The 12652-nt window shown below is 37.1% G+C and overlaps 1 protein-coding gene across 1 annotated transcript in view; it reads right to left on the reverse strand.

Moving 5' to 3' along the window:
* Positions 1 to 12652, reverse strand: part of LOC136694998 (receptor-type tyrosine-protein phosphatase eta-like) — a 113235-nt gene that overhangs the window by 84915 nt on the left and 15668 nt on the right. The window contains exons 3-7 of the mRNA XM_066668811.1: positions 10079 to 10261; positions 5266 to 5457; positions 4023 to 4199; positions 658 to 852; positions 61 to 225 (exon numbers count right to left, since the gene is read on the reverse strand). Of these exons, the coding sequence (XP_066524908.1) occupies positions 61 to 225; positions 658 to 852; positions 4023 to 4199; positions 5266 to 5457; positions 10079 to 10261 (912 nt within the window). The remainder of the gene's footprint in view (positions 1 to 60; positions 226 to 657; positions 853 to 4022; positions 4200 to 5265; positions 5458 to 10078; positions 10262 to 12652) is intronic.

Consider the following 12652-nt stretch of genomic DNA (forward strand, 5'->3'; position numbering starts at 1 on the left):
ATACCTAAATTACCACTAAACATACATTAGAACAACATGCACTACAGGATTTACATTTACCTATTGTGGTCTGAGTTGTTGTTCCTGTTGTCACTGCAGTAGTCAAAGGAGAGATAGATTGAGACGTGACTGAACTACTAGCACTGCTGGACACTGTAGTATTTCCTTCTTGTATACTTCCAGCGGCTGTCACAGATGTTGTCGTCGCAAGCTTATTGCTGCTATCTGTAAGACAATGTTTCATAAAATAAAGCAATGCGTTATTTATAATGCAGAATTTGTAGAGGTCTTTTAAGAGAACAGAAACAGGTGTGAATTATTATAGTTCATCCTTATTGATATATTATGCCACAACATGCTTTTCATACTCACCAAATGTGTACTAGTTTATTAATTAAAAGCCTTGTAAGTAGTCACAGACCGAAATCAGTGGTTCATGTTTTTGACGGTTGACTTTTAAATGTAGCACTAGTGAAGGTTGTTACCTTTTTGATTTCAGATCTCAGAAAAAATAATTATTGTGATGCATATTATGTATTGTAAAACACTTCCACCACACATAATCAATACCAATTTGCAAATTTTAGTTTATAGTTTGTTGACTAATCTAATTTAATATTAAACATATATTAGAATCACATGTTCCACAGGACTTACATTTGACTGTTGAGGTCTGAACTGTTGTTCCTGTAGTTACTACAACTGAAGTGTAGCTCACTACAGTACTCAGACCAGAGGCAGTGACTGAACTGTTGGACACTGTAGTATTTCCTTGTGATGTTCCCAGCTGGTAATTCCCAGCTGCAGTTACAGATGTTGTATTGTCAGCAGTCCTGAGATTAGAGCTAATAACTGTAAGAAAATATTTTAAAAAATAAGGCAATGTATTGTTAATATGCAAAAATCTTTTGAGAAATACAGAAATAGGTGTGGATTGTTATAGTTTATCTTTATTGATATGTTATCGCACAACCAGTTTTTCATACTCACCAACTGTGTACAAGTTTATTACTAACATTGTCTTATTTAACTGATTTTGATGTAGTGCTATGCTACATATGCTACATAGGACAGAAATCATTATGATTAATGTTTTTTTTGTAGTTGTCTTTTAAATGTGACACTCTGTAAAGGTTTTTAGCTTTACTGAAAAAGTATTGTGATGCATTGTAAAAAGGTCATAAAAATGATACATTTCGCCATAATACCCACTTCTGCGCTGAAACATACATGTCTTTCAGTAGCATAAGAAACATTAATTGAAAAACATGTAAGATTTAATTATTTTCCAGAAGGTAGGCTGCAATTAAATATATGGCCCTCAGAAAATCTCTGATTTTATTTAGTTGAGTTTTTCCTTTTCTTTTATTGAAATGTTAGTCTAGGGATCTGGTCATTCTGGTCTTGACATTCATTTTATCCAATAGTCATTTGTTTTGTTTTTTTTCCAGATACATTTCTGAAAGTGGTCCTTTGAAGGTCCAAACTTTTACATTTTCACACTTCTATACAGTCATGGCCGAAAGTGTTGGCACACCGGTAGTTGTTCCAGAAAAAGTATTTATCCCAGAAAAGTATTGCAATTGCACATGTTTTGCTATACACATATTTTTTTCCTTTGTGTGTATTGGTACGACACAAAAAACAGAGAAAAAAGACCAAAATTTATATAATCTTACGCAAAACTCCAAAAACGGGCTGGACAAAATTAGTGGAACCTTTTCAAGAATGTGGGTAAATAACTTTGTTTTGAGCATGTGATGCTCATTTAAACTCACCTGTGGCAAGTAACAGGTTTGGGCAATATAAAAATCACAGCTGAAACCAGATAAAAATGAGAGAAGTTGACTTAATCTTTGCATTGTGTGTTTGTATGTACCATGCTCAGCATGGAGAACAGAAAGAGGAGAAGAGAACTGTCTGAGGACGTGAGAACCAAAATTGTGGAGAAATATCAACAATCTCAAGGCTACAAGTCCATCTCCTGAGATCTTGATGTTTCTTTGTCCATAGTATGCAACATAATCAAGACATTTACAACCCATGGCACTGAAGCTAATCCAGAAAAATGTATGTAAAGTTCCAGAAGGATAGTCTGGATGGTGGCTAAGCAGCCCCAATCAAGTTCCTAAGCTGTTCTCCAGTTCAGGGTACATCAGCATCGGCACAAACTATCCATCAACATTTGATTGAAATTAAATGCTATGGAAGAAGGCCCCAGAGGACTCGACTGCTGACACAGAGACATAAAAAAGCTGGACTGCAGTTTGCCAAAATGTATGCGAGTAAGCTAAAATATCGTTTTCTGGGAAAACATCTTGTGAACAGATGAGACCAAGATAGAACTTTATGGTACAGGACATTGTTCTCCTGTTTACCGAAAACCTACAAAGAATAGAACACAGTACCTATAGTTAAATATTGTGGAGGTTCAAAGATGTTTTGTTGCTGCTTCTGGCACTGGGTGCCTTGACTGTGTGCAAGGCATTATGAAATCTATAGATTACCAAAGGATTTTGGTAATGCAGGGTCCAGTATCTGAAAGCTGGATTTGCTTCTTCTGGGTTTGATCATGGGTCAAAAATGACCCCAAACATACTTAAAAAAGCACCCAGAAATGTGTGGGAATAAAGCATTGGAGAGTTCTGAAGTGGCCAGCAATGAGTTCAGATCTAAATCCCATTGAACATCTGTACAGAGCTCTTAAAATCCCTGTTCAAATCTGAGAGACCTGGAGCAGTCTGCAAATGAAGAGTGGCCCAAAATTCCAGTTGAAGAGGTGTAAGAAGCTTGTTGATGGTTATAGGAAGCGATTGATTTCAGTTTTTTTTTGTTTTTGCAAATTAAAAAATTTGGGTGTGCAATCAAATATTAAGTTGAAGGTTCCAATAATTTTGTCCAGCCCATTTTTAGAGTTTTGTGTGAAATTATATCAATTTCAGCTTTTTTTTCTCTCTAGGAGAAATACTTTCATGGGTGCCAACAGATTTGGTCATGACTTTAGTAGAAGGAAAATAGATTAAGCAGCCTTATGCCTTATTGTTTGTGTTCTTTTATTTCCGAGCCTTATTACCTAGATGGTATGGCAGTGTTAAATTCTAAATTTTCGATATGTGCTTAAACCCAAGTCCAGGCAGGTGAATACATTGTCACTGTATGTGACATAGTCTGGAATATGGCTAAAAAGGAATCAATTTTCACATTTGCATTTTGAATAATACAGTACTTTTTTTCAAACCAAAAGAACTGAAATTTTTATTATCATTAAATTAAATGTATTATTATTACATTTTTCAGCAATGTTGAAACATGTTTAACTTGTAATATTTGGGCCAATAATACAGAGATTGAGAGCTTGTGAACTCACTGCAGACAAGTTAGGCCACACATAAGCAACCAAACAACAATTTGCTGTGACATTACTATAAGACCCCAAAAACAACAGTCTCTCAGACCTTACTTTATAGAAAATTAAAGGAAATTAATCTGCAGTTGCAATTGGTCTGAAAAATCATAATCAGAGCATTTCTACAAATTGTTCTGCTTTAGGCAACAGAGATAGCAAGCTAAGGATATTTAAAGAGTTGTAAGTAGAAAGCTTCCACAAAATGGAAAAACTATCTGTTGTATATTTCCTAGTCTGACAGTAGGTGGGGCTGGCGAGCTTCATGAGGCTACACCAAAAGAGTAGGTAATATTTATGGATCTAATATAAATAAAGTATTTAAAAAATTATTTTCTTCTTCAAAGCTTTCCAGGTTTGTAGTCTTGTGCAGTAAAATCTTCCCTGACATCTTCCCCTCCCGTCCCTGATGACTATAACACTGAAAATATGTTTGTTTTTTCAAAGCATGATTCTGTAGAGTTTGAGTCTCTCTAAGTACTGACTCGTTTTGTAATGCATAATGATTCTGAACCTACAAGATGTTGTAGTTAGAATAAATTATTTATAGTTGGTTGAATTACCTAAGATAATATTAAACATACATTAGAACAACATGCACTACAGGACATAAATGTACCTGTTGAGGTCTGAGCTGCTGTTCCTGTTGTCACTCCAGTAGTCAAAGAAGAGACAGATTGAGACGTGACTGAACCATTAGCACTGATGGACACTGTAGTATTTCCTTGTTGTGTACTTCCAGCTGCAGTCACAGATGTTGTACTGCTGTTAGTCGTCCCAAGCTTAGTGCTGCTATCTGTAAGAAAATGTTGTTTTTGTTTATCTTTCCTCCATGATAAAACAATAAAGGACTGATACTATGTATGCAATTTTACATGCTTTTAAACAATTCATAATTTAATTCATGAATTATTCATTCATTGTCTGTAACTGTGGGACTGGAGCCTACCCAGAATCACTGGAACACATCCTGGAGGGGGTGCCAGTCCTTCATAAGGCGACACACACACACACTTTTGAGTTGCCAATCCACCTATCCATGTGTGTTTTTTAACTGTGGGAGGAAACCAGAGCACCCAGAGGATGCCCACGTGGAGAACACACCCAACTCCTCGTAGACAGTCACCCGGAGCGGGAATCAAACCCACAACCTCCAGGTCACTGGAGCTGTGTGACTGCGACACTACCTGCTACACCACCGTGCCGCCCTTTATGAATTATATAATGTTAAATTAATTTAAAATTAATGACTGATGAATAAGTATTTTAGACTTCAGTTAAATTCAGCCATGGTGCAAATGAAACAGGTCGCATACATCAGCAATAATAAAAGTAGATGGAGCACTGCATAATCTCCACAAATAAGTAATCAAACATCTATTTTCATTAACGTGACTACTCATAACAAGAAGCCAACAAAAATCAGTCGCCTAAACCTCAATTTATAGAAAATTATTTAAACTGAGGGCAGCACAGTGTTGCAGCAGGTAGTGTCTCGGTCACACAGCTCCAGGCACCTGGAGGTTGTGGGTTCGAGTCCTGCTCCAGGTGACTGGCTGTGAGGAGTTTGGCATGTTCTCCCCGTGTCCGCATGGGTTTCCTCCGGGTACTCCGGTTCCCGGTTAGGTGGATTGGTGACTCAAAAGTGTCCGAATGTGTGAGTGAATGTGTGAGTGTGTGTGTTGCTCTGTGAAGGAATGGCGCCCGCTCCAGGGTGTATTCCTGCCTTGCGCCCAATGATTCCAGGTAGGCTCTGGACCCACCGCGAACTGGATAAGCGCTTACAGATAATGAATGGATGGATGCATTTAAACTGAAGTTGAAATATTGATCTAAAAATCACTATCATATTCAGGACTTACTCGTGAATGATGGGGTCGGAACTGTTGTTCCTGTAGTTACTACATCTGTAGTGGAGTTCACTGCAGAAGTCAGACCAGTGGAAGAATAAGGCGTGACTGAACTGGCAGCACTGCTGGACACTGTATTAGTTACTGGTTGTGAACTCCCAGCTGCTGTCACAGATATTGTATTGTTGTCAGGAGTCCCGGTACCTGTAAGAAAATGTTTTGCAACACACAAACAATGTGTTTGTTAATATGCAGAATTTGCAGAAGACTTGTTATATTTTACAATTGTTATATTTTATCTTTATTAATATGTTATGCCACACCATGCTTCCCATACTCACCAAGAGTGTGTTAGTTTTGTTTTATGTAACTGATTTAACTGCAGTGCTTTATGGTACACATGACCAGGGACAACTTTATTCATTATTACTTTATTAAACTCATCATTCCTATAATAGTTCATTTGAAGCATTAAAACAGCTCGTTTTATTTTTCGCTTTTGCAAAAATATTAACAGCCAGGTTATCTGATTTCATTCTCCATTCTGATTGCATGAAATAGTTCAGTCCACGCTTTCATTGGGTGTGAACTGAACAGGTGCGTGTAGTAGGCACTGCTGCGAGTTGGAAAGAAAATATAATGTCGCTGTTTAAAGATAAATCTGGTTACTAAAGACGAAAATTTAGCAAAGACAGGAGAGAGAGAAAATAAAAGGCCACAGTAGGTTGCCCACTTTTTCAGGAAGAAAGGTGGGTGTGGCTTGTTACTGGAGGTGGAAATTAGCCCTGTTTTAGCCCAGAGGTTTTTTATATCTCCACAAAACGTCAGTGTTTACATTTCAAATTTCTTTTGGCCAACATTTATTCAATGCAAGCAAAGATTTTTGCAGCTATTTAGATTAAATTAGCTGGTCCCTGCCTCTGCCCTTTACTAGGACAGACAGAAGCAGTCTTTCCTCCTCATCCACATGTACTACTCCCTACTGAAGGAGATGAGCAGCACTATGTTCAATCACTTGTCACTTGCCATAATTGTAGGGGCTTTATTATTATTATTATTATTATTAGTAGTAGTAGTAGTAGTAGTAGTAGTAGTATTTTACTATTATTATTATTATTATTATTAATACTTTTCACTCTATTTACTTATTCACACCCTATGGCTAAACAAAAGCACAGACCATCCCACTGGTGTATGTTGGTTTTGCTGATCACTAACAGGATGCCAGTCCTGATTGTCTAGAATAACCTATGGAGAGAGATTAGTCTCAAAATACTTTGCAAATGTGTAAATGTTAATCCACAAATAAAACACACACAAAGTCACAAATATGTTTCACTATTCACAAATGAACACATCCCAATCTGTGTCTTACGGTCTGCAATTTTTACAAATACAGTTACATTCATAAATACATGTTTTTGGTTTTCATAGATATATCACAATTTTATGTGAAAATAAATACATTTGTTTAAATTTACATTGCAAATATTTGTAAAGTCAAAGTCTCGAACTTAAAATGTATTTGTAAATTGTAGAATCTGTGTTTGTGGATCAAGTCACTCGTGTTTTCCTTGACGTGCATTTGTTTGTTTTTGAAAACCAAAAACATATATTTATGAATGTGACTGTATTTGTACAAATTGCAGACCGTGAGACACAGATTGAAACATATTTGTGACTTGTGTTTAATTTGTGGATTAACATTTATGCATTTGTAAAGTATTTTGAGACTAATCTCTCTCCATACATAACAGTCTCCAGAACATATATATATAGGTGCCCTCTGCTGTCACTGCAGCAGTGGGCACCTACACATTTCACACTGTTAAGCACCACGAAAGCTACAGGTCAATGGACTGCACATCTGGCTTGTTAAGAAAGGTTTTCACGGATTCCCCAACAGCTCAAAAATTCTCAAGTGCTCGAACGAAGACAGAATCAATTGTAAATGCCGTGATAGCCCCACGTTCTGTTGACGTTGCTCTAGAAGCACTTCAAGATATGTGTTACTGTGGCGTGTCTACAGATGGCAGCAATCATGGATCAGTGAAAATATTCCCTCTGCTCATTTAGTATTTTGATTGGAAGAATGGTGGTGTGCCAAGTAAATTACTTGAAATTAAAAGAACCGCAAATGAATCAGCTGACACCATTGCACAGTACACAAAAGACACACTGGAAAAGAATGGGATTAAATGCATTGCATTTGCTGGTGACAACTGCAATACAATGTTTAGAGGAAACCGAAGTAACGAGGACGGGAAGAATGTTTTTGCAAATTTAAAAAAGTCTTTACAGAACATTGCTCTTATTGGTGTAGGCTGCCCAGCACACATTCTGAACAACTGTGTTCAGAACAGAGCAGACACACTAGATGTTGACATTGAGAACATAATTTTCAAAATGTATCAGCACTTCCACATCTACACTGTGCGCACAGAGAGTCTGAAGGAGTCCTGTGAGTTTGCTGATGTTGAATTTAGAACTCTCCTCTCTCACAGCAAGAGAAGATGGCTGTCATTATTCCCAGGGAGTGAGAGAATGCTTTGAAAGCGTTCGTATTGTCACAGGAAAAGCCACCAATGCAGATCAGGAAGAGAAAGGAAAAGAAAAACACGAACACTTCAGAAAGAACCACACATGCTTTATCACAGCACAGAATGTCATGGAAATGTATAATTTAGTTTTTGCATATCTGAAATGTAAGATTTCATATAGCCTTTAAGGGCAGTGTTTCTTTTCTGCATGTTAGTGTTGTTAAGGGCTCAATAAAGCTTTTTCATATAAGTATCAGCAATACATCAATAAAGCTTTTTTATATAAGTATCAGCAATACATCACCCCCCCCCCCCCCCCCCAATAAGGTGTCCTTTTTTCACCATCTCAGATCTGGTCACCGTAGTACTAGTCTTTCCTCAAATGCTACATTTTAGTGCAGGTGGAACCTTGGGGGCCAAGAATGATATCTTTTCATGGGGCTCAAAATCCCCAGGAGCGCCCCCGCACAGGACAGAAATCATTTTTTAGATTCATGTTTTTAACAGTTGTCTTTTAAATGTGGGTCCTTAGTAAAAGTTGTTCCAAGATTTCAGAAAATCTAAAAATTATCCATACTTTTAACCACACACTCTATACACACTTAGCAGAGGGGCTAAACAGGGAGGACAGGGGAGTATAGAGAGTATGGGGAGTCAGGCAAGACATGCCAGCCACTGAGGGAGAGCAGCCGTTTCTGTCTGTCTCAAAGAAATCATCTGTCTTTATAGTCTTAAACTCAAAAACGTGAAAAAAAAATATGGAAAAAAAAATTGGAAAAAGCGTTGATTGAGTTTTAACTCTGTTTAATAAAGCCACTGTGCTTAAGCGCATATACACCTGATATTACAGTAAAGGAAGGTGTGAGACCATATATACATGACATAAACAAGGCTATATTGTGTTAAATTCAAGTGATTGCATGTATGAATTCAAATATATGAATTAAATATGTTATGGTATCCTGTTCCATCTGTGTTTGAGGCATATTTTTTGCACTTTCATTTACCATAAGCATATTTGCAATTCATGTTGTGCTGGAAGGTCAGGTATGGCCTATGGGAGGCAAATTCTGCCAAAATTTAAAATGAATTGGAAACAATAAAATGAAAACAGGGATTTTTTTTTTTTTCTTCAACATTTTGTTTTTCCAAATTCCTACAGGTTTTCAGTTTCAAAATGTGGAGGCAGTGTGTGCACACCCCAAGCCCTCAATACTTGCTAAATAAGTCAGATGCCACATGCCACATATAACTTTGCGCTGTTCTCCAAAGCAGCCATCAAGCATTAACCTAAACTTAATTTAAACCCTCTAATAACAATAGAGATTTAAAGAAAGGTTATGCTTTTCAACAGCTTTCCTACCATTTGCCTATGTGATTTAAATGTTGTTCTTAAATTATCTTATCATAAAACCAGACAAAAAGCAGTGCCTCAATAAACTGCTTACAGAACCAGCATTTATTAACTTTCAAATTAACTCTTTTAATAATTCCATTCACTATTTGGCAGTAAAACCTCATAAAACATATGAGGATTGTTTTTACAGGTTTAGTGGCTATGACTCTAGAAGTGGAGGATGAGGAGAAATAGTCTGCAGCAAGAGGCTGTGACATCTCACTAGAAGCACAGGACACTAGTCATTTGACTGTAGTACCCCCAACCCAAAAATAAAAGTCTTTTCACTGGATCGAGTTCCAGAAGACTAGTTTAGCTTGATTTTGCTCCCATCTCTGTCATCAGGGATTTCTCCTGCATTTCTGTAATTCTCTTTTCTGCCAGCAACTGTAACAAATTTTCACTTATTATCCCTATTGACAGCACTACATCAGCCGTCAACAGAAAATGCAAAAGACCGGGTAATGGCTGGCTTTAACAGAAATTAGTTTTATGGATTTTATGGGGTTAAGTAAATTAATATGTCTTTGTACCTGTGTAATCGTATTACAGAACCGTAATTAACTGGATCTTTAGACAATATTAAAGGGGACATATTGAAATCACATTTCCTGTGTTCATTAACTTGGAGATCTGGAGTACCCACCAACCCACTTATATTAAAGTTATATGTGGAAGCTTTCCACAAATTAAGAAAGTGATCTCATTGTTTCTACTGATCACTCTATTATAACACTGTAAATATGCTGTTATTTGGAATAACAAATCATATTTCTTTGTTGTTTTCAGAGTTAATCCTGATGTTGTGGTTAGAATATGTTTATATCTTGTTGATGTACCTAATTTGATATTAAACATACATTAGAATGACATGCACTACAGGACTTACTCGTGAATGCTGGGGTCGGAACTGTTTTTCCTGTAGATACTACATCTGCAGCGGAGTTCACTGCAGAAGTCAGACCAATGGTAGAGTAAGACGTGACTGAACTGGAAGCACTGCTGGACACTGTATTAGTTACTGGTTGTGAACTCCTAGTTGCTGCCACAGAGTTGTCAGGAGTCCCGGTACCTGTAAGAAAATGTTTTGCAACAAACAAAGCAATGTGTTTGTTAATGTGCAGAATTTGCAGAAGCCTTTTGGGAAAAACAGCAACAGTGGGAATTGTTATAGTTTATCTTTATTAATATGTTATGTCACACCATGCTTTTCATACTCACCAAGAGTGTGTTAGTCTATTAACTGTCTTCTTTTATGTAACTGAATTTAATATAGTGTTCCATTCTACACAAGGGTGAGTGAGAGGGGCTCTAAATATATATTAAAACATTTGTATTCATTATTCAACTATTAAACTGTCATTATTCCTATAATAGCTCATCTCAAGCTTTTAAACTTGTTTATCTAATTTTCTCTTTTGACAAAAAGTTAACATCCAGAGCATCTGATTAGATTTCCCCCTCTGATTGTATGAAATGGTTCAGTCCACCCTCTCTTCGGGTGTGAACTGAACAGGCGTGTGCAATGAGTTGGTGCTTCGAGTTGGAAGAAATGGATAATGTCGATGTTTAAAGGAAAATCTGGTTACCAAAGACAAAAAGAAAGGAAGCAAAACAGAGAGTTTTTCAGGAAGATAGGTGGGTGTGGCCTGTTAGTGGAGGTGAAGATTAGGCCTGTTTTAGCTCAGAGTCCAACATGAGGCTTTTCATTTCTCAATACGTTAGTGTTTACATTTCACACTTCTTTTTATTCAATGAAGGGAAATCTTAGCAGCTATTCAGACTAATTGAGCTGGTACCTGCCTCTGCCCCTTACAAGGACAGACAAAAGCAGCCTTTCCTCCTCATCCACATGTACTATTCCCAGCTAAAGGAGGTCAGCAGCACTGCGTTCAACCTCTTACTTGCCAGTTGTCATTGCAGGGGCTCAGTGGAAATTAATTTTTTATTATCATTAAAAACTCTTCACTGTTTAATTTTTCACATCCTACGGCTAAACAAAAGCACAGACCATAATGCCCTCTGGTGTATGTTGGTTTTGCTGGATACCAACAGGATGCCAGTGCTGGTTGTCCAGAATAAGAGTCTCCAGTAAAATATGGTCCTTAGAATTTCTCATACAGAGGTGGTATAGGTAATGCTACATTTTTAGCGCTGGTATATCCTGGGTTCGTGGGGCCCAGACTGGATCAAGTTCCAGAAACCCTCCTTTCATGACTTTTAAATCATTCATGTGAAGACTAGTTTTACTCAATTTTGATCCCATCTTTGTCATCAGGGATTTCTCCTGCATTTCTGTAATTCCCTTTCTGCCAGCAACTGTTGCAAATTTTCACTTATTTTAATGTTCAGTTATTCAGACATGCAGTGAGCCTACAACATGATTAGAACAGCACTACATCAGCCGTCAACAGCAAAATGCAATTGACCGGGTAATGGCTGGCTGTGACAGAAATTCATCATAGTGACAGAGAACATTTCCAAATGTATGCGAAAAAATCATGACAACATTAAAAAATAGTTTAATTAACAATAACATTTTCATTTTCATTTCACTATTTGCCTTTTTATTGTCATGCTGAACAATTTGTAAATATATGATGATTTGCAGTGGGCAGGTCTACTCTCTCTACTTCTCATGAAGTCACATGTGGTTTTGCAGCACTAAAGGTTTAAGTTCATTGCAGAGCTCCTGTGAGAAGCCACAATGGCACTGGAAAGATGGCAGAGCCCTGGGCTACAGCAGTCAGCCACAGGGGTCTGTCTCATCCAGTAAGCTGCAGGGAGTCTGAGAGTGAACTAAGTTTCACCGTGTCCCATCTCCTCTCAGAGAACCACAGGCTGGATCAATAGTGAGAGAATATTGAGTGCAGAATAGGGCAAAATTACAAAACATTCAATGTGGCTTAATGGTGAACTGTATATTCTCTCACTTATTACTGCTCATGAGTTCTCTCTACTGCTGAACTTATCAATCTCTATCTCAAGAAGGAAAGTAAAATATTTTACCTTATTTTTTATTTTTTTTGTTGGTTTGTTGCTTTTTTTTCCCAACTCTTCATATCACTTGTGAAAAAGGCACCTAAACTTGCATGTAGGTACTATCTACAAATTGTTCAGTCCTAGGTAACAGAGTTAGCAAGCAATGGATAAATAAAAGGTCTGTGTGGAAACCTTGAGACAGTAAATGGGGATATTGTACTTCATGAGCCAGCAGCAATGGAGCAAGAAATTCTTTAGCTCAGACTTTCTGCATTTATCATAATGTGTGATAAAATATTCTTTGACAGCTTTCATTCTCTTTGTTTCTATTGATGACTCTGCTATAACTTTATAATGTTGTTTCAACAGTACTTAATGCTGCGGCATCTATTTATGTTCTGCAATTTATTCGTGGCTTGAAAACAAAAAAAAACAAAACAAACAAGAAAAGTGCGATGTCTATTTATATATTTTATTTGTA

Source organism: Hoplias malabaricus, chromosome 4 (genome assembly GCF_029633855.1).
Source record: "Hoplias malabaricus isolate fHopMal1 chromosome 4, fHopMal1.hap1, whole genome shotgun sequence".
Lineage (NCBI taxonomy): Eukaryota > Metazoa > Chordata > Actinopteri > Characiformes > Erythrinidae > Hoplias > Hoplias malabaricus.